Source organism: Pleurodeles waltl, chromosome 2_2, assembly GCF_031143425.1.
Source record: "Pleurodeles waltl isolate 20211129_DDA chromosome 2_2, aPleWal1.hap1.20221129, whole genome shotgun sequence".
Lineage (NCBI taxonomy): Eukaryota > Metazoa > Chordata > Amphibia > Caudata > Salamandridae > Pleurodeles > Pleurodeles waltl.
Genome location: NC_090439.1, coordinates 593161140 through 593183489, shown reverse-complemented (window position 1 = coordinate 593183489; position 22350 = coordinate 593161140). Strand labels below are relative to the sequence as shown.

At 44.5% G+C, this 22350-nt stretch overlaps 1 protein-coding gene across 2 annotated transcripts in view; it reads right to left on the bottom strand.

The window, feature by feature from the left end:
• Positions 1 to 22350, bottom strand: part of UBE2V2 (ubiquitin conjugating enzyme E2 V2) — a 148985-nt gene that overhangs the window by 85482 nt on the left and 41153 nt on the right. For both annotated transcript variants that reach the window (XM_069220137.1, XM_069220138.1), the window contains exon 2: positions 18161 to 18309. In XM_069220137.1, the coding sequence (XP_069076238.1) occupies positions 18161 to 18309 (149 nt within the window). The remainder of the gene's footprint in view (positions 1 to 18160; positions 18310 to 22350) is intronic.

Sequence of the window (22350 nt, the reverse complement as noted above, 5' to 3'; positions counted from 1 at the left end):
ACACAAGTGTGCCAAACTGAACACAGACTGAGAAACATTGCTTGGTGAGATAAATTAAACTGTGAAAAAGACAGTGCACATTGGCAGAGTACACTGGTAATCCACAGTGTAGCCTAATCATCTTTCAATTGACCAAGGAAGGGAACTGTTTGGATTATGGAGGGGAAACTGAGGAAATGGCTCTAACAACCACAAGCACCCAGAATACTAATGGCCAGATTTAGACTTTGGTGGATGGAGTTAACTCACTCGGGTGGTGGCTGACTATCTCAGCCATTACGAGGGACCTCCGTGTGCTAAATGTGTTGTCATGGCTCTCTTGAGACAACCCTTTACTTTGACAATCAGACCTTACATTTCATCTTGCTCATGTTGTGTGTAGTATTTACTTCTAATGTGCAATAAAGTACATCTCTTCTTTCAAAGAATTAGCTGGCGTGGACAATCCCTTTTTACACTAATGTGCATTTGTTGAGTGCTGAGCTCGAACATCCAAAAACTACCTCCCTGAGAAGATTAAATCCTTTCCATTACTGCTACTGAGTCAAGTGATGAAATCCCTGTACTCTGCCCAGTTTGCAAACCCATCGTCGGACAAACCCTAGAATACCAGAGGTAAACAAAACCAACACCCACATTTGAAGCCCAATAGCCTCATGGCCCCAGAACAATGTCTGACAATAGTTTTTTTTAAATGAAAAAAGAAAAGTACACCATTACTATGAATTACTGTTCACCCTCATCACAGTAGTAGCCTTCCTATCAGAATATGATAGTCAGTCTACTATGTTGAAGACAATGGCCAGGTCTAACACCAACAGAAGTGATACCTTCCCTCTGTACAACACCACAAATTGCAACCTAATGTATAAGGCTATTTTGTGTAGCTCACCTAAGACTGAAGTCTGCATGCCCCCTAGAAACATGTACACTACAATAAGGCCAGACAGATGAGATGTAACAAGGTTTTCCATCACTCTGGCTAAGAAATAGGCACCTGAAAACGTGTCTGCATGGTTCGGATTTTTTTTTTTTTTTTTTAAACAGTGGTGTGATCCAAGACTATTTAAGACAAGACTGTACATTACCCTTTGTAAAGTCGAACTGACAGTCTTCGACATCCGTACTGAAAGCGAATGTGCTATTTTTATTTTCTTTTGAACACAGCTGGTTAAGCATGGCTCTTCTAGACAGTATGAAGTATAGAGGCCCGTAACAGTCTCGCCCACTTTTGTGAGAGTTACATATTTTATCGCAAAAAGAGATTCTCTCAGTTTTGAGGAGTGGAGCATGTGGAAATTTCTCCTGAGCCCAAGAAACTATAGATCTAATGCCATTCCTTATTTTAGCAACTTTATTCTGAATTAAGTCTTGAATCTGGTGTTCACTGCAAAACTTTCCTCTTGACATGCTAACATATTTCTTTAATAAAGCTGAACAGTACTTTCATGCTATTGTCTGCTTCATTTATCCTCAGAGTCTAATTGTATTTTAACAGCAGGTCTATATTGCCATCTTAGCTTTTGAGAGCAATCCTAACATTATCCTGCATTACCAGGCTCCTTTACTGTAGCTGCCCTCAGGTTGCATTTGATCTGGTAAAGAGCTCTATAGCATAATTTATTTGCCACACTTTGTTTTGGAAGCACAAACACATCTATGAGATTAGTCAATGAAGTATTGTAAAATGAGTTAAATTAATCAGCATCCCAAGCTGCAGTGATGTGTCTAAGAGGAGTACGATTTCCCTGGAACTTTTGTGAGTGACAGCATTTAGATTCGACAAAATGACATTCTGAGAGAGCATGGATAGATATTAAGTAAAGACAACGCCTTGAAGACCATGAGACTGGAAGGATGGTCAGGGTACTATTTTGGTATTAGATGGTGATCTACAGTTTGGTGTATCTACAGAGAATATATGTTGAAAATAGGGGAAGGCTTTTAGTTGGATTACTGTTTACAATTCAGTCCCCTTTTAAAAACATATGCTGTTAAAATGCATCACTGAACTTTGTTACTGTTCATATGAATGACAATGCAAGGATGATGGCTCTCAGAATCTGACTTGGATAAACCTCTTCTGAATATATCAAGTCACTCTCCTTCCTTTTGCTCTGCTTGTAATGAAAAATAGAGGTGGAATTATTATTAAAATCTAAAACATTTTCATAGCAGCCAATTCACAAAGTGGAGAAGATCCTGAATATTACAGGTTAAAGATTCAACAGTCTTTATTGGTCGAGAAGAAATATGCCAAAAAAAAAAAAAAAGGACAGACAGACCATTACTAAAGATGCTTCAGAAATACTGCATTGCACTTCACCATGCCAAATATTTTGTCAGTGCTTGTGATTCTTCTGGCCCAGTATATCAATAAGCTACCAAACAGGAAAATACGAAAACTACCTGAGCCTTAACCAGTCAACCAAAACAATGGGGCAGACTCACTAAAAATGGGGCAAACAAAATCTATACATCACAAATATGTGCATGCATTTTAACTGCACTTATAGTTTGCAGATTAGACATGCTTGCTAAATTAAGGCTGGCATACCACTAATGTTGTGCAGCTTCCTTCAGCCCCCTAGTCCACAAACACTAAAGCAGTAGAGCAAGTCTCCTAACTGAACATTCATTTGCTGGGCTACGTCAGCCACCCACGTCGTCTAGGAAGATAAGAAGGGTCTTGAAGAAAGCATCCAGCAAAGCAGATAGGAATTATCTAGAACTCTATTCAGGAGTGGGAAGAAAGAAAAAGTTAATTAATGTCATCAACCATTTTTCTGGTGAGTATTCTGTCTACCTGCTGATTCCTCCTCTGTTGATTCATCACCTGTTGAATATTCCAGGTGCCAGATAGGATTCAGAAACTTCTGACAGCTCTTTCCTCTGGACCTCTCCACAGCCTGTAATACAGTCTCCCACAACTCGCTTATTAGAAAGCTTTAGCACTTGGGTATCTGTGGACTGGTCCTCAAGTGGATTTCTTCCTTCCTTATGAACAGAACTCTGTGAGGCAGACTTCCCCCCTATATCTCTGAACCCAAGAAACTCATCTGGGAGTCCCTCAAGGATTGTCACGGAGCTGAACACTCTTCAACGTCTACATGACGCCCCTCATGGACATCACAAGAGCCCACAGCATCAACATAGTATCCTACGCCAACAACACAGTTCATCCTCTCCCTTACTGACTCAATCATCACCTCCAAGGGAAATTTCACCAACTGTATGAGCAACATCACTGCCCGAGTGAAAAAACAACTGCTTTCAGCTCAACACAGACAAAACTGAAGTCCTTATTTTCAGCAACAACCACTCCCCCAGGGATGCCTCTTGGTGGCCGTCTAAACTTGGCCCCCCCACTCAACCTTGCGGACCATGCCAAGAACCTTGGAATCTTCCTGGACATCAGCCTCTCCATCAGCAGACAGATCAACGCTGTCACCTCATCAAGCTTCCACATCCCGTGAATGCTACTTAACACCCGACAAACAGTCACCAGGGGTCCTATCATTAGTACACTGGAAACATCCTCTAGCTCGGATTCCCAGGCCATGTTCTACGCAGATTCCAAACCACCCAGAACACCGCCGCCTGTCACATACTGAACATCCTGCGAAAAACCACATCTCTCCACACCTCAACAATCTCCACTGGCTCCCAGTACAGCAATGATGTAAGAAATAAGTTACTTACCTGTGTAGGAAGCTGGCCTGGTGTGTGGTGAGCACCTATGCTGTTATCACCTTATACCATGTCGAGGTATCCCCTATTAGTTAAGTGTAGGCAGTGTCTAGGAAGCCACAGCTCACTAGAGAGGTAGCTGTAGATGAGCAGCCAAGACTTATCTAGGCAACATGCAAAACGTATGCAATACCATCAGAGTCCACAGCACTTACACACATGAAAGAACCACACAGTGTTACAAAAATAAAAGTACTTTATTACAATAACAGAGGCTAGAATACTGAATAGGCAATCCCACAACTGGAGGTAAGTAAACACACCATTATATACACATTAGCTATCAGTAAATAACATAGAAAGCAATAGGCATTGGTAAAAGCAATAGTAAATAACGAGGGCCCTAAGGGAGGGCCAAACCATATACTAAAACAATAGAATGTGAAAGGCAGTCCCCCCACCCAAGGAAGTGGAATCAGTAGAAGGGAGCTGGAGGAACTAGGAAGGATTGTGCAAGACCCAACCAAGACTGGAAGAACCCAAAGGTGGATCGTGACCGAAGAGGACCTGCAAAGGAAGGGGACCAAGTCCAGTTCGAGTTGGAGTGTCTACCCACCCTTCTGTGGATTCAAGTCCAGGTCTACGGTGAACAAAGAAGGTCAGCAGTGCAGCACAGGAGATGAAGAGAAGTCCCAGCCCATGTCGTCAGTCGAGATGCAGTCGGCTAGTGGTGCTGGAATACCACCACCAAGTCTTGGCAAATGCAAGAGATGGAGAAGAAGGTTTGCAAGTCTGAAGAGGATCAGCAAAGTCCAGGAGTGACCAAAGGAGGGGAGTCTTGGGTGACCCTCAGCAGCAGTTAGAGTCAAGAAGAGGAGACAGCTCCCATAAGCAACCCACTGGCAGCAGGCACAGGAGTCGCAGTGAGGCCCACTCTGCACACCTGAAGAGGAGTCCTACGTCGCTGGAGCAGCAGACTGAAGACTCCGTTTTGCAGGAAGGAGAGCTGGGGGCCAGGGCTACATGGAGCCTGAAGATCTCTTGGAGGAGGAAGCAACAAGCCTTGGTAGCTGCAATAGTTGTGGTGCGCATAGGTACTTGTCCTGCAAGGAGAGGAAAGGGCTTACCGTCTCCCAAGTTGGACAGCTGATAGAGAGGACCCGGGGGACCACTCCAGACCACCACCAGTGATGTAGGATCCACGCAGCTCGGCAGGAGAGAAGATACATACAGCGGGTCACTGTTGCAGCTGGTGCCTGCGAATGCAGGGGGGTGACTCCTTCACTCAAAGGAGATTGCTTTTTTACTTCTTGTGCAGGCTGAAGACTCGTCACCCTCAGATGTACAGCCATGGAAACGTTGCAGTTGCTAGGAGCCAGAGAAACAATGTTGCAGAGCGGAGCGGTCACTGTTGTTGCAGATTGTCGGCTCCTGGAGGGTCCAGTTACAGTCCCAGTGGCTAGAAGATGAAGTAAACAATGCATAGGAGTCATGCTGGAATCTTACACATCGAATCGCAGGAGCCCACTCAAGAGGGAGACCCTAAATAGCCCAGGAAGGGGGATTGGTCACCTAGCAGGGTGACCACCTATCAGGAGGGGCTGTGACATCACCTACCTGACCTGGCCACACCGATGCTACCAGAAGCCTCTGACCACCTTGGATTCAAGATGGCAGAATCAAGTGGCCACCTGGAGGAGCTCTGGGCACCACCCCTAGGGTGGATATGGACAGGGAAGTGGTCACTCCCCTTTCCTTTCTCCAGCTTCACACCAGAGCAGGGACCAGGGGTCCCTGAACTGGTGCAAACTGGTTCATCTTCTTTATGAATTTTGGAGGGAGAGGAAATCAGAGGAAAGGCATAGGCAAATATGCCGGAACATGCAATCGAAAATGCATTCCCCCATAATCCCGGATGGGGATACCAACTTGCAAAGAATTGGAATTTCACGTTGGGAGGAATCGCAAAGAGGTGAATATTTGGTTAGCTCTACTGAAGGAAGATTTGATTCACTATGTGCTGGTCCTGTTCCCACTCGTGACAAGGTGTCTTGAGCCTGCTGAAGGTGTCTGCTAAATCGTTTTTATTGCTTGTGCCCACTGGGTGTCCAGTTCTTCCTGATGTGGATGCATGTGTATTATGCAGCGCGGTATTAGATGGCTACAGAAAGACATCATGTCCAGAAGAGATCAGTAAAGGCGGACGGAAAGTGACCTTTTTTGTATTATCTTTGCCAGTTTGATCAGCTTTTGTTGCCACTCATCTGTGGGGTATGCTCTATTTAAATTTGTGTATAGCACTGCTCCTAAAAACGTTATCCACTACATCGTATCGAGAGCTGACTTTGTCGGATTGAGCACGAGAACTAACTCACTGAAAAAGTATATGCAAGCCATGGTGGATACTCTTGCTGACTGGTTGGAAGGCGCCCTGGCTAATCAGTCGTCGAGGTAAGGAAAGACAATGTTGTTGCTGTCTGAGGAAGGCGGCTACCGGGAAGAAGTGTTTTGTAAATATTTGAGGACTGAACTTGAAACCAAAGGGTGGTACTCAAAACGGATAATGGCTGCCGGCTACTGTAAACCTGAGGGACCTACTGTGTCTTGGATGGATTGGAAAAAGAAAATATGTATCTTGAAGGCCTAGCGATGACATATAGCCTCCTCTGTTGATGATCTGTAGCATGTAGTGTGACCATCCGGAAAGATTGTTTTAGGAGGTATTTGTTGAGGTTCCTTAAATCCAAGCTGTGTCTATTAAGAAGAAACACGAGAAGAAACCCTTTCCTCTCTGTGATAGGGATACTCTTTCTATAGTCCCTTTCTTTATCACATTGTAGACTTCTCCTTGAGAATGCACAGATCTTTTTGCAGAGAAGCTTGTGGCGGCACTGCAGGCAGTGTCTGTATAAACTCCAATGTGTGTCCGAACCAGACTAGGTCTAGAACCCATTGATCTATTGTTATCTGCCTCAAGCGGTTTGGATGATGGGGTATTCTTCCTGCTAGCTTGGTAGGAACAGTGAGGGAAGTAGTCGGTGCCTAGAATAGATTATTGTCGACAATTCGTGTCCTTGCCTTGTCGTCCAGATTTTTCTCTGGGAGTAGGTCTGACATTGGCCGCTGATGGTGGTTGCCTTTGTTCATATTGGTTCTAATATTGCTGGGCTGAAGAGGAATACGTTGAATAACTGTATTGCTGGTATCCCCCTCTATAAGATTATAAGATAGCTGTCCTCTTCCTCGGACTGCACCAAAGGGAAACTTTCGATACAGCAACGTGCCAGGCGACTTGGCAGTGTCCGTCTTCATTGCTTGAACAGCAGCGTCGACATGCTTTCCAAACAACGCTTGTCCATCATATGGTAGATCCAGTTTTTTGTTTTGAATCTAGGGCCTCAATGAGGTAGCTTTAAGCCAATCTTGATGGCGTAAAACTGCTGTTCCAGACAATTGCCTGAACCCAGGATTAAAAATATCCATTGCACAGTTGAAGACTTCGGAAGGTGTGTGTTCACCATCCATTAAGATTTTTTTTGCCTCTCCTTTAATATCATCTGTAAGCTTGTCTAGATACGGGGCAATATCAGATCATAACTGTCTATCATATCTACGAAGCAGGGTCAGCAAATTTGCAGCTCTCACTGTGAGCACAGACATAGCTGGAAAAAAATGCTTATGTTGTTGAGGCATCTACCCTCTTTATCCGGGGGTGCTGACAGAGGTGATAAAGGATTCCTGGATCTTCTTTGAGATGACTGAATCCGGTTTGGAATGACGGGTCAGGCAGGATAGATCGTCCTCTGGGGCCTTCATATATATATATATATTTTTTAAATCAAGCCTGGGCAACACAGCTGGAATGCCATTACTTTCAGGCCCTAGTCCCAAATGTAATCAATAACAGGCATGGCTCGGGCAGTTTTCCTAAAAGGTTCTTTGAAATCATAAAGGAAACAGTCCTTTCGTTTCATTTTTAGTTTCGTTTCGTTTCAGTCCAAATCAAAGCGCTGCCAATTCTAAGATGTTGTGGAAATCCCCTATAAGTTCTGTCGGAGAGTCAATTGGCATTGGTGAAGGAGATGAGGGTGTTGGCGATACATAATCATCCCATTTATCATGGAAGTCCAGAAGTTCCCCTTCCTCTCTTCCTCAGAAGATGTGGGGTTATCTAACGGTTACCTGCGGAGAATGTGGTAAGTTCGGGGAAGAAGGCAACTGGTGGGTGGGTCTTGGAGTTGAAGGTGGAAGTGGAGCCGGACTGCAGTGAGCAAGACCTGTAACTGGTGGAAATATCTTTCTGTAGTCGGACAGCATCGTTTGCAGATCAGTCACTAATGTTGATGGAATATATACCATTTCTTTATGGTATTGCTGTTTTTGGTGATAGTATGATTGGATTTCATGGTATTGTTCACATTATTCTCCCTTATAGGAATACTCCTGGCATTTTACATTTAGCTGTGATGAGCTAAATGCAGCCCCAAAAAGGCTGTCCTCATCTGAATCTTCATCCAGTAGGTGGGAGGGCAATAATGAAGGCACTTTAATTGGTGATGTGTGTCTCGGAGCAATTATATCTATATTTTTTTTGTTTTTGGACAGGTTTTACCATCGTCATGGTCATAAGCTTAAGAAGTCGTATTTTCTTTGTTGATCATGCGGTTGTCAACGGGGCAAGTACCGTGGAGGGGGTGCTGGTTGTAGTCGGAGGCGTCGTTGTCGGTAGTATCGACGACAGGGTCACTGTAGACAGGCACTTTGCTGGTGGGAACACTGTAGTCAAAGGGAATGTGACGAGGAAGTAATCCTAAGCGTTGACAAAATAGGTGTGGTGGTAGCCAGTGATGACACAGTCAACAATGAAGATGCCGCCACTGACACTGAGATAGTGTTTGCTCGAGACGTTGTTGATACTGCCCCTGTCGACGATGGGATTGTCAATGATTTTCTTTTCAACAGTGAAGTAATTGAGGAGCCATTCATCGGCAGAGCCAATTAAGGCTTTTTAAAAGTGTGTTTGATCTGAGGTGGTGGCCTTGAAGGTTCAGAGGTCGCCTTTTGAAGCCTTTTTAGTGATCTTAAAGCAGTCTTCTCCTCCTTAGTTTTTGAAAGAAGGCTATTCCTCTAAGGAGACTTATAGAGAAAGCTAAGACAACTTATTGGACGCATTTGAGCATGATTCACCATAAGAGTAAGCAGTGGACTCCTATTTACTTCTTTTAATAGGAGGCTTCTGAGAGGACAGAGATGATGTATCACTCTCTTCCTCAGAGACAGGATTCTCTCTTGATTTAAGTTTCTGGAGCCAAAGGATTCACCCATTACGGTCCTTTAAAGACCTATTGGAATAAGCGTGACATACCCTGTAGTCCTTGCTTTTATGGTCAGGACAGAGGCAGTAAATACAATCCTGGTGAGGATCATCTATGTGAAGCCTCTTCTTTCTGCAAGGACAGCAGGGTCTGAAGAGTCCTTTTTTAGGTGTGTCTGATATATTAAATTGTCCGTTTTTGACAACAAAAAGCACAGCATACCAATATCCAGGGTCAATTTATGAGAAGCTCTTGAAAAAACATTAGCAGAAACTCAGTGAAGATCCTTCTAGAGAGGTGAGCGGAAAAACTGAGCAGAGCTTAGTTGAGACTCCCTAGCACGACGTGCGGTAGAAAATCTGAGGGACTGGAGCGTCTCTCAGGAAGGTTCTACAGGATGGCATCACCAGATGGGTTAACTGTTTGAGCCTTCTTTGAATAATGACTTTGATAAGGTACTAAACTGAAAGGCCTATGGTCTCTATGTTTATGTCTAGGTTGAAACTACTTATTAAAGGTACTAGGGACTGCCATCTCAACGATGGGGAATGATTCAAGCACGTGAATCTATGAAAGTTCCAATACTGGAGTAAATTCAAGCTACTCACCCCTGCCTACAAAGCTCTTCACAACATCGATCCAGTGTACCTGAACCACCACCTCATTTACTACCAACCCACCAAACACATTCGATTTGTGCCTCAGGCAAGAGCATACTTCTCTCACATTAAGAAGACCAGAAGCGGAGGACGCTGATTCACATACCTCACAGCCAAGACCTGAAACGACCTTCCATAATACCTCAGAAACGACCCCTTCCTCATGGGCTTCTGAAGGAACCTCTAGAGTTGGTTCTTCCTGACGAAACAGGTATGATATCCTCCTCCCCACTCAGGCCTGCCCCATTAAGTGTCTGGATACCCTCACAGGTAATTAGCTGGGTTCTAATTATACACATAACACCAACTCAGAACAGTCACAGTATCCCGGGACATCACAATAGTGTCCAGCAGATATTTGTTGTGCTGGCACAATACCTGCAGAGGGAGCACTGGTGAGACCTCATGTGCCAATACATGTGTGTGACCAGGAGAATGCCAGAAGCCGGCGGACCAAGCAAGTGAAGAATCCTCAGGGCTGGAATCCAAGTTCTCGCCTGAAACATCAGAATCATATCTCAAATACCTCCAACCCTTTGAGGAAGAGGAAAAGCTGGAAGCATTGTCATGTCCAGTACTGCCTCTATCAAGAGGAGAAGGTTAGAGGGCTCTATCTGAGACTTGGGCATATTTATAGAATACACCAAGTCGTACAGCAGGGATACTGTGGCCTGGAGGTTGTGCAACACCAACAGCAGCATCCTGGCTTCCAGCAGCCAGCCACGGTCATAGAAAAGGCCATAAAAGCTCCGCTCCATAGGCATATCCAGGACAACAACATCCTGAACACCTCCAAATAAGGCTTCAGGAACAATCACAGCATGGAGACCGCCCTTCTCGCAGTCACAGATGACATCAGCTCACTCCTCGGCCGTGACAATACAGCAGCCCTCATCCTACTGAACCTATCAGCCGCCTTCTACATGGACTCAGACCTCACCCTCTGCTCCAGGCTCCATGCAGCTGGCATCCATGGAAATGCACTACAATGGATATGCTCCTTCCTGTCTGGCCAAACACATCCTGCCTTACTGGTCAAAACCTATGGAGTTCAACTGCAGACTTCCACAGGGCTCCTCCCTGAACCCCACACTCTTAAACGTCTGCATGGCCCCCCTCTCATCTGTCAGGGATCAAAAACCCCACTACTGCCAAGAAGAATTTGCACAACCGGATGAAAGCCATCACTGCCTGGATGAAGGACAGCTGCCTCAAGCTTAACTCTGACAAGACCGAGATCCTCATCATTGGACCAATCTACATCAGCCTGGGATGACTCCTGGTGGCCACTGACCCTCAGCACCCCTCCGCCCCCCGCAGATAGTGACGAGGTGCATGGTGGACTGGGATACGAAACCATACATCCTTCAGAACTAACACGGTCATGAAGTCGCTTTGTTGTAGCAATGGTATTACATCCTGTAGCATTACCATGTGGAAGTGTTCTATGAGTTGGAGAACTGGTTTTAGTGCCCCATATTTCTTGGGTATCAGAAAGTTTAGTGTTTACACTCCTTGTCATTAAAATCTGCATGGCGCGAGCTCTATGGCACCTATTTGCAGCAGAGCTTTTACTCCTTCTTTGACAAGGTGTAGATGCTGAGGGTTTAAGGTTTGCTCGCGAGGAGGAATGTTTGTGTGGCTGGCTTTTAAATTCTAGGCAGTAACCCTTGCAGATAATATCTCGTACCTCTCAGTCTGGTGTTAAGCCTGGCCACAACTGATGGGAGAGTTGCAGCCTTCACCCGACAGGTCTGGTTTGTTCTGGGGGAATGGAGGGTAAGTCACTGTTTGGAGGGGAATGCTCCCTTTGTGGGAGTTCCTTTACCTTTCCCTCTCTGCTTAAATCCTCCACTCTAGTACATTCTGCCAGCTTGTTGGTGGTATTGCTGCTGCTGTCTTTGACTTTTGGTTTTAGTGTCAGGAGTAGCAGTTCTGGAACCACCCCCCCCCCCATTTCCCAGACACCTACGAAAGGACGGTTTTAGTGTGCTTGACTGTAAAGCGCCCATATACTTTGCAGTATGTCTTTCTTTATTTTTTCAAGTTGGGAGTCTACTCCCTATTGAAGGGGACATTAAGTGGGTGCTGTTGTACCTCTAGTTTATATCGTGAGAGGCATAACCATGTACGTAAAAATAAGAGGAATTTATTCTTCTTGCAGCTGTGTCAGTACCATCTAGTGCACAGCATATGGTTGCATTCAACACTGTCTGCCCTCTGTAACTAGATCTTCTCCCCTTTCTTCCTGTACTGTTCTGGAAGATGGGTGTATGAGATCTTACATCTCATCCCATGTTGCCCTGTTGGATATGGACAAACGCCTAACTGAGTTTGCTTTATACCAGTGATTGGTGTGTCCAGTTGCAACCCTATTCCAAGCTGCGTCAATACGCTTACTTTCCTTGTCTGGAGGAGGCGCATCTCCAGCACTTTCGGCAGCTGCCCTCATCTTTGCAGTTGCTACCACTAGTGAATCAGCTTTTGGGTGTCCTCTAATATAAAGAGGGTCATTGGTTGAAGGCTTGTACTTTCTTTCAATTTTTGGTGTAAAGACTCTGGACTTGACCTCCTCGGTGCGCATTTCCACCTTGTAGTATTCAGCCTCACTTTGGATGAAAGCGCGATAAGGTGACATATCACCAGAAGGAGATGCCTTAGCTGGTATTAGTGGTTCAAAGTCTGTGTCTGGTAAGATTACGTCAATCATTCCATGGGTCAGCACTTTGTGGAAGTTCCTCCTGTGAATCAGACTTGTGTGTAGTGACTAGGACTCCCTACCTCTTTCTCTGCTGAGTGTGTGGAAGATGGTGACAAAGGTAGTAGTGAGGGATTAAAATCAGCTGGCATAGGGCTTGTGGACTTATTCTCAATAGCTATCCTCTTTGCAACTGCTAAGGCACGAGAGTCCTTCCTTTTTCTTTGTGAGACTTGTACTTTAAAGTATCCTTGCCAGTAAACTACTTTTTCTTCATAATTTCCTGAAGGTTTTCAAAAACATTTCCTTCAGAATCAGTGGCAAGTGTCTTAGATAGTTTCTTCTTTTCTGTAGCTGCATGAGCACAGAGTTCTGGTGTAATAGTGGTTGATGCCACCGCCTTTTTCAAAACCGAAGTGTGGCTGTGTTCCACTATCTTTTTCAGAGACCATGTGAGATTTCACTCCAGTAAGAGGAGTGTCAACGCCATACTGACTGTCAGCACCAGTGGTTGGTGCCGGGGTGTGTGTAGAAATCAATTATTTTTTCGGGACTGAGTACTGCTGGTTATCGGCTCCATGCTTGTCCCTTTGGTTTGGTGCCCAATCGGGATAGAGTATGGACTCTTTCGATCTATGCTCTGAGGCACGCCCTCAGCGCCAACCAGAACCTGAGGGCTGTGGCACACCTATGCAATATTGGGAGGGGCGCAAAAGGGTATTTTTTGCGCGGGGTTGGTCTTGTGTACTCACGGCCCTTTGTGTAGTCTTCATCCTCTGCCACAAACCTGAAAGACTGAGGTCATGTTGTGGCTCCAATACCAACAAGGCTGGTTCCTCAACTTCCTCTTGCTGGCTAGTCATCGGAGTTGACATAGTGTGGACTGGCTAAGATGGCGCCTCCCTCTGCCAGAGCCGTGCCTTCCTCTTCGATGTGAAGATATTGTTCCTCTTCTGGGGCACAATATGCTTCCAATGCCATCTCCATGTTATGGGCTAGCAGACGACCCTGTCTGGAGTGGAGTGTCTTTTTATTTTTGAATCTGTTGCAGGCTGCGCAATCCTGTCTTTTGTGTTCTGGCGAGAGGCAAAGATTGCAGACTTTGTGGGCATCTGACTAGGCGTGCTTTGCCACACAATGAGGGCATTTACAGGAAAGTATGTCCTTTCTATTCTCCATACTTGGCACCAAAGTTTCTCGACTGGTCCTGGAAGGGAGGGGACTTGACGAGGGCGTCCGGTAATTCTATGTCGTCCGAGAAAAAGAGGAAAACTTCACTACTCTTGTCGAAGATAAGTTGGTGATTCTGATGAGGCTGTTCTAAGCCGCTAGGCGTCTAAGAAACTTTTTGGGCACCTAAGCTGCACTGTACTCCAGCGTAGTCTGTGCAAACCAGATGGTGGAAAACATTTTAACAAATGGAGCTGTTGAACACGAGCACTGCCTCGAGGAGATGGAGACTTAACGTCATATCACCAGCTTAAAGACTTCCTAGAAGGAAAATCAACTTGTGAAGTCCGAGCCCAACACTAGCGGGCAGGAGTGTACATAGCATATGTATCTGCAGCCAACACATTATGAATAGATTGTTCTAGAAGTCCAGCAGCTTTTTTTTCTTCTGATGGATACTTTTACCTGCAGATTCCTCACCTGCTGAATAGATTGCAAAGCAGTACCATCTCTCGAAAACGGGTCTGAATAAATGGTCAAACCAAGAGGCCCTAGAGTACATAAAGGGCAAAATGGCTATTCTGTCTTACTTTGGGAGTCCAAACATTTAATGCACAAGTTTTTCCAGTTGAATAATTCCTCTTTTGGACCACCTTGCCCTTCTTTTTGATAGGGTATCCGACAAAGCGCTGTTTATCAGACCTAAGTACTGCCAATGACCAGCACTGATATCTGTGCCAGAAGTGGTGAGGAGTTCAGGGTCAGCTGGTCTCCGACTTAGCTCCTAATGGAAAGAAGGGAACTCTGAAGTACAGGGGAGAAATCGCAAGCAGGAACTCAGACGTGGACCAACACCTTCCCATGTGGCCAATGTGGCCAAAAGGCGCTGCTTGTGCTGGTGGTGGGAAGCAGGAAGATGCTGCTGGAAAATGTCCAACACCGCAGTGGGAAAGAGTGTGGGATGAAATCCACCAACTCAGACTCTGAAGATAAACACTATAACAGAGGATGAGGTATGTTGAGGAGACTTACTCCACATTTTTGAGTGACGTTTTGGGGACTCTTCGATTGATTTTTTTTTCCTCCATCCAAGACTTCGATGATGGAGAATAGCGAGATTGTAACCTTATCCGAGACAGAGAATGCCAGTTGTGGTCACAGACCATGAATAGCCTCATGGTTCCTAATGACCTTTTGTGAGCATCTTGCAGCACTGTTCAAAGGAACGAGAATAAGATCTAGAGCCTAGGCACTACAGTCTGTCATAATGAGGCTCTGTGATGGACATTTGTTTGTCATAGGTGTAAGGAAATGCCTCCTTGGCATGGTTACCCTCTGACATTTTGCCTTTGCTGATGCCATGTTAGGATTGAAAGTGTGCTGGGACCCTGCTAACCAGGCCCCGGCACCAGTGTTCTTTCCCTAAACTGTACCTTTGGTTCCACAACTGGCACAACCCTGGCACTCAGGTAAGTCCCTTGTAAATGGTACCCCTGGTACCAAGGGCCCTGATGCCAGGGAAGGTCTCTAAGGGCTGCAGCATGTCTTATGCCACCCTGGGAACACCTCACTCAGCACATGCACACTGCCTCACAGCTTGTGTGTGCTGGTGGGGAGAAAAAGACTAAGTCGACATGGCAGTCCCCTCAGAGGGCCATGCCAACCTCACACTGCCTGTGGCATAGGTAAGTCACCCCTCTAGCAGGCCTTACAGCCCTAAGGAAGGGTGCATTATACCACAGGTGAGGGCATATGTGCATGAGCACTATGCCCCTACAGTGTCTAAGCAAAACCTTAGACATTGTAAGTGCAGGGTAGCCATAAGAGTATTGCTCTGGGAGTTTGTCAAACACCAACTCCACAGTTCCATAATGGCTACACTGAAATCTGGGAAGTTTGGTATCAAACTTCTCAGCACAATAAATGCACACTGATGCCAGTGTGAAATTTATTGTAAAATGCGCCCAGAGGGCATCTTAGAGATGCCCCCTGAATACCAATCCGACTACTAGTGTTAGGCTGAGCAGTTCCTGCCAGCCTGCCACAAACCAGACGAGTTTCTGGCCACATGGGGAGAGTTCCTTTGTCACTCTGCGGCCAGGAACAAAGCCTGTACTGGTTGGAGGTGCTTCTCACCTCCCCCTGCAGGAACTGTAACACCTGTCGGTGAGCCTCAAAGGCTCACCCCTTTTGTTACAGTGCCCCAGGGCATCCCAGCTAGTGGAGATGCCCACTCCTCCGGCCACTGCCCCCACTTTTGGTGGCAAGGCTGGAGGAGATAGTGAGAAAAACAAGGAGGAATCACCCACCAGTCAGGACAGCCCCTAACGTGTCCTGAGCTGAGGTGACCCATGACTTTAGAAATCCTCCTTCTTACGTTTGGAGGATTCCCCCAATAGGATTAGGGATGTGCCCCCCTCCCCTCAGGGACGAGGCACAAAGAGGGTGTAGCCACCCTCCAGGACAGTAGCCTTTGGCTACTGCCCTCCCAGACCTAAACACACCCCTAAATTTAGTATTTAGGGGCACCCAAGAACCAAGGAAAGCAGATTCCTGCAACCTGAAACAAGAAGGACTGCTGACCTACAAGCCTGCAGAGATGACGGAAGACAACAACTGCTTTGGCCCCAGCCCTACCAGCCTGTCTCCCGAGTCGAAATCCTGCAACCAGCGATGCATCCAACAGGGACCAGCGACCTCTGAAGCCTAAGAGGACTGCCCTGAATCCCAGGACCAAGAAACTCCCGTGAGCAGCGGCTCTGCTCAAACAACCAGCAACAAACTTGCAACTTATCTACAACTTCAAAGACCTCACTCTTCCCGCCGGAAGCGTGAGACTTCACACTCTGCACCTGACGCCCCCGGCTTGAGATCCAGAGAACCAACACCACAGGGAGGACTCCCAGGCGACTGCGACCTCGTGAGTAGCCCGAGATGACCCCCCTGGACCCGTGCAGCGACGCATGCAGAGAGAATCAAGAGGCTCACCCCTGACCGCGACTGCTTGTAACAAGGGACCCGACGCCTAGACCAAGCATGTACCCTCAGCCCCCAGGACCAGAAGGAACCGAACCGCAGGAGTGGCCACCAGGCGACCCTCTGCCTAGCCCAGTTGGAGGCAGGCCCGAGAAGCCATCCTGTGCCATGGTTGCACCGCAAGAGTGACCCTCAGGGCCCTCCATTGGTTTCTATCACAAACCCTACACCTGCTTTGCACACTGCACCCGGCCGCCCCTGTGCCACTGAGGGTGTGTTTTGTGTGCCTACTTGTGTGTCCCCCCCAGTGCTCTACAAACCCCCCTTGGTCTGCCCCCCAAGGACGCGGGTACTTACCTGCTGCCAGAGTGGAACCGGAGCACCCCTGTTCTCATAAGCACCTATGTGTTTTGGGCACCATTTTGACCTCGGCACCTGACCGGCCCTGAGCTGCTGGTGTGGTAACTTTGGGGTTGCCCTGAACCCCCAACGGTGGGCAGCCTATGCCCAGGAACTGAGACTTGTAAGTGTCTTACTTACCTCACAATCTAACCAATACTTACCTCCCCCAGGAACTGTTGATTTTTGCAATGTCTACTTTTAAAATAGCTTATTGCCATTTTAACAAAAACTGTACATATTATTGCTTTTATTCAAAGTTCCTAACTTACCTGTGTGGAGTACCTTGCATTTTATGTATTTACTTCAGATCTTGAACTTGTGGTTCTAAAAATAAATAAGAAAATATATATTTCTATATAAAAACTATTGGCCTGGACTAAGTTTTTGAGTGTGTGTTCCTCATTTATTGCCTGTGTGTGTACAACAAATGCTTAACACTGCCCTCTGATAAGCCTACTGCTCAACCACACTACCACACAATAGAGCATTATAATTATCTAATTTTGCCACTATCTTACCTCTAAGGAGAACCCTTGGACTCTGTGCACACTATCTCTTACTTTGAGATAGTATATACAGAGCCAATTTCCTACAACAGGTATGACAGAGCTTGAACCCTGACTGTTTTAGGGGTGTCCGCCTTTCTGGATCCATGTTGAAGGGCATGGGAAAAAGGACCAACAGGGTGCCAGGGTGGTTGCTATTTGTCTCAAGGGACATGACCAAGACCTCACTTCCAGAGGTGGAATGGAGTCGGCACTACCTACCGGCACAGCGTGTCAGACGTTTCTGGATCTGGTCTCGCACCTGGGATATTAAACAGGTGAGGAATCTGCAGTATCCATCAGAAATCCTGTATACTGATGCTCAGTGCAGTCACTGGGTATACTAGTAGCCCCACTGAATCATCCATTTCTCCTGTGTGACTGTTTTTCTTTTTTTACACCAGAACTCGCCCAGGGTGAAAAGATCGAGGTAGAGCATAAATCTTAACACACAACCTGAAGGATCGGCACATCATATTAGTAAAACATAAGCACAATTTCAACAAATGCAGAGCATTTTCAGAAACAAGATTCATGTGCAAAATCAGCCTCTTTGCAAGCAGATTTACATTACATTACATATATCCTAGAAAGCACTTCTATTTAGCCATTTCCAGACCTGAAAACACATTACACTAAATACCTCAATAAAGAACTGTTAAACTTCCAAAATAAAACTGAAATGATGGAAGTCATGACACTCACCCTTGGTGGTCCAATAATCATGCCTGTCCACCTTGTAAGTGTCATATCTTCATCATCTTCAAGGCCCCAGCTTACAGTACCATCTCCTACTCCTTTCTGGCCTTCTTCAAGTTCTTCCAACAAGCGAAAATTACGAGGAACTTTTACTCCTATGAAGTAAAACAAATATGAAGTTAAATAACAAAAATATTTTCCTACAGAAGTGTAAATAGTCAATCTCAGTATACAGTTTTTTATATCCTACTTTCTTTTTGAAACTCCAATGATTCTCTTGAATCTAGTATGTACATCTACCTGTGAGATTTAGATTTGCAACACGGATTAAAATATTAAGAATATTTTGTAATGACAACAATTAATTCTATACTGTGTTAATGAAGAATCTTTCAAATGATTAAGTATGCTCCATTTTCTTGCAGATTGCTTCCCTTTGGCTGTAAGGTTAGACAACTTTTGAGTACTTTTTCAATATAAAATATGCTCAAACAAAATGTGCACCGTTTCATCTCAACAAGGTTGAGTGTTTAGAGAAAAGTACACACTTATACAAAGACTTGCAAATGAACCTTCTACCAAACATGTACAATAATGTGGAGCCTTCGAAGAATATTGTGATGCTCAGGCCAAGAAGAGCTCACCACAAAACTCTAGCCAAACAAAAGGGGTGGCTTTCTTTGGGTGAGAAATTACAAACATACCTTTTACAACTACAATCAATGGAAATGTGGAGAGCACAAAATGAAGGGCACAATGTGACCACAAGATCCATCTTTGGAGGTGATATCACATATATGTCAAATGGACAAAGATTTATATCTACTTTAAGATGAATACAAGATTGTGCTCAGTTGCTGACTTAGAATGTACCGCAACATTTTTCAAAATGGTATATGAAACACTTGAGAAGGCAGACAGGGGAACTCGCACTCCATCAAGACACGCACTTGCAGGCACCAGTGTATTGCATTGGCTAACAAATGGAGAGGGCAGCCTTTCTGTCTTCGTAAGTGACCTATACCAGAGGCCATTTACAATCCGTAAAGCATGGTAGATATGTGCTAATGTATGGCCTGCTTGAAGGTAAGGAAGTTTGATTTTTGAATATTTATGCTCAACACAGATCATAATGTTTTTTGATGATCTGGTAACAGAGTCATTTCCTTGTTTAAGGACAGGGCAGATATGAGATGGGGACATGCTTGAACAATGCAGGAAACATGATAGCCATTCTCTTGAAAACATCAAGAACAAAAATTAGTGATACATTGATGAAGGTTATTGATAAGGCCTGCGTAACTGATACAGTGAGTGTGCCAAGAAATTATATTCCTTTTATTTAGCACTACATGGCACATGAAGAACTGATTACATATTACTAGGCCACAAGAAGTCATACAAGCTACAGCTCATCACTGACCCGCTCAACACTGAAAACAACCTTTACCTGGGGAACGCAACAAGCTCCAAGAGGTTAACATCAAAGCCCTAGAAAAGGTCACACTCCTAGGACCTATGACAGAGTCTCCAATAGTGTTAGTCCAAAAGACTGATAAAGAACCCCCACCAGAGCTGTACATTCTATATGCATTTGTTTGTGTAAAACAAAAAAATAAGGACAGTGGTTTGGTTAATGTATTCTGATCAGCTTTGATTTATTCCTCACAGGAGCACTACTGAGAAGGATGACGTACATCCAATATTAACTATAATATAATAAACGGCCAGGACTATGCGACTACAGCAGACTGGGAGTACGAATTTGCTGGACTAAGGAAGTTTGATTTTGGGCCATGGTTCATAAACTGGACTGAACTCCTATAAGCTCCTTTAAAGGGTTCCCTGGACAACGAGTGAAAATTGGCAGGATTTTCCCATGCCAGTTTGCCCTGGCACCTTTGGTATCACTACTCCTAGAAGATAGGAAGGAATAGGGTGTTAATGATTGGGTGCACCACACATGGTACCTTGTATAGCCACAACTGTTGTTTGTCATACACAAATTAGAGGCAGCATCTGGATTACAGATCAAAGGGGGCAAATTCTGACTTTTGCCTGTGGGTAATAAAAAGGGGGAACCTAGAATAGATCTTTAAGACATGGAGTGGCAATTAAATGGCTTAAAGTATTCCTGAATACAGCTTGCACAGACTCTTGGTCATTTTGGGGCTTCCTTCCTTTAAGAACAATGGGAATAATTATTCTATCAAAGTGACTAGAGATACTGAAACTACTGTATGAAAAGGCAGGTCTTGCTTTGACTGACCAAGAAAGTCATCATTTAGCTGCACAGTTACAGCATTTGGTATTCTGGTTGTGTGTTTTTTTTTTTTAAATATAATTTGTATTTTCATTTCAGATACAAGTATTACAGAAAATAGAGCAGAAACTATACATAGGTAGAATTCAGCAATAACACGTCATTTTCTTCAGCTGGTTGCTTCACAATATCCTCCTGTAATCCTTTAATTTTGGTCGATCACTTGTATTTCTTGGAAATGTTTGCTATGCTTCCTTTGCTTGTAAAAACCACAACACGCTCAGAACAATCCTTTGATCACTTCGCGATATATAGGCATCCTAATTTCAATCATTTTGTGTAAAGCTGACATAATATTAATGAGCCAGTTTTACTTTCACTCCCAATATTCCTACTGACTACATTGCCTTACTTGGCTTACTATTCCACTAAATACTGCCATATAACTGTAAATCCTTTTATACGCCCAAGACGTTTTGAGAAGGTTTCCTCATATTTCTTGGTTCTTACCATCTTATCCCATCAGTTCTGCAGTGTAGGGATATTTTGGGTCCACCATAGCTGCAATAGCAACAATCTAGCTACTGCAAAAACAATCATAATGAAATATTGTTGATATTTAGCTAGCTGACGTGTTGTCCAAGATACTCCAAACAGAACTAAATTAAGCTTGGCTCTATCTCAATCCTTAAGTTAGAGGTGTAGTTTATTACCTAGTTTATCTCAAACCAAAAAAATAATTAGTTTGGGACAGTTAAAAAAATAAAATGTCGCAAATTTCCTTGTCCCTCCTGATGGCAGCGAAAGCATTGATCAGAAATTGATGGAAACATTTATGTATCATCTCCGGGGTGTAGTAAGCCATCCATCTGGAGAGGAAAGACATTCTTTTATAGTTAGCTGCCCTCAAAGATTTGTACCCAACTTCCGAAATAATTCTCCAATCTTCGCTGGTAATTACACATTGTGTTGTTCTGAAAATTATCCCTAAAGTCTGTAATTAATTCAGAGGTGGATTGATCAACTAGCAATCTGTACCAATTTACTGTCTCTACTACTTTATTCTTGATTAGAGCCCTCCCTATCTGGAGTTCTTGGGTAATTGCCATGGGTATATTAGTACTAAGAAAATTGGAGATCTGGAGAAAACTCAAAGTCTTGTTGCCATATTCTCCAATCTTGTTGCAAGCTCCTCCCAAGAGATGTATCTGCCTCTAAGCAGAAAATCCCCTATCTCTTTGAACCCTTTGTTATTCCATTGAAATATCACTGTTACTGGAAGGCGTAGGTCAACATATTTGAACTCCTGGAGCTGCAAATATATATAACCTGATGTTATTTGATGTGTTTTTCTTAAAATCTCTGCTCTTTTACTAAGATCGCAAATATACTTATATTGCGTTTTTGTGAAAGTTTAGTGGTTTTAATAAATACAGGGAGACTTACTGCTGATTCTGTGACCATCCTATCGACCAAGAATGTTTCCAGGGTTTCTCTGCTATCCAAATATTGTGCCAGCATATCCTGCAATGCAGCCTGATAATAAACTAAAAAATTAGGAAGCGCCAAGCCCCCTTGATTTTTATCGAGCTGGACAACTGCGAGCCTCACCCGTGGGTTTTTTTTCCCCTCCATATAAAACTTGATATCATAGAATCCAATTCACGAAAATAGGAGCTTTTTATTCTTATTGGCACATTGTTAAATAAAAAAAGAAAAAGCAGGAGAATAGACATCTTGATTAAAGAGACTCTCCCTATCAGAGTCAGTGGGAGAACCATGCTTGCACTTTTTCAAGCGCCCTGGCATAGTTAAGGTTAAATAAATGACCATAGATCTTGGTTACACATTTTCCCAGATACCTAATGGGTTCAGACAAATTAGCCTGCTGCTGCAAACCAGATGCTCTGTTCCTGCACTAAATAGGAGAACC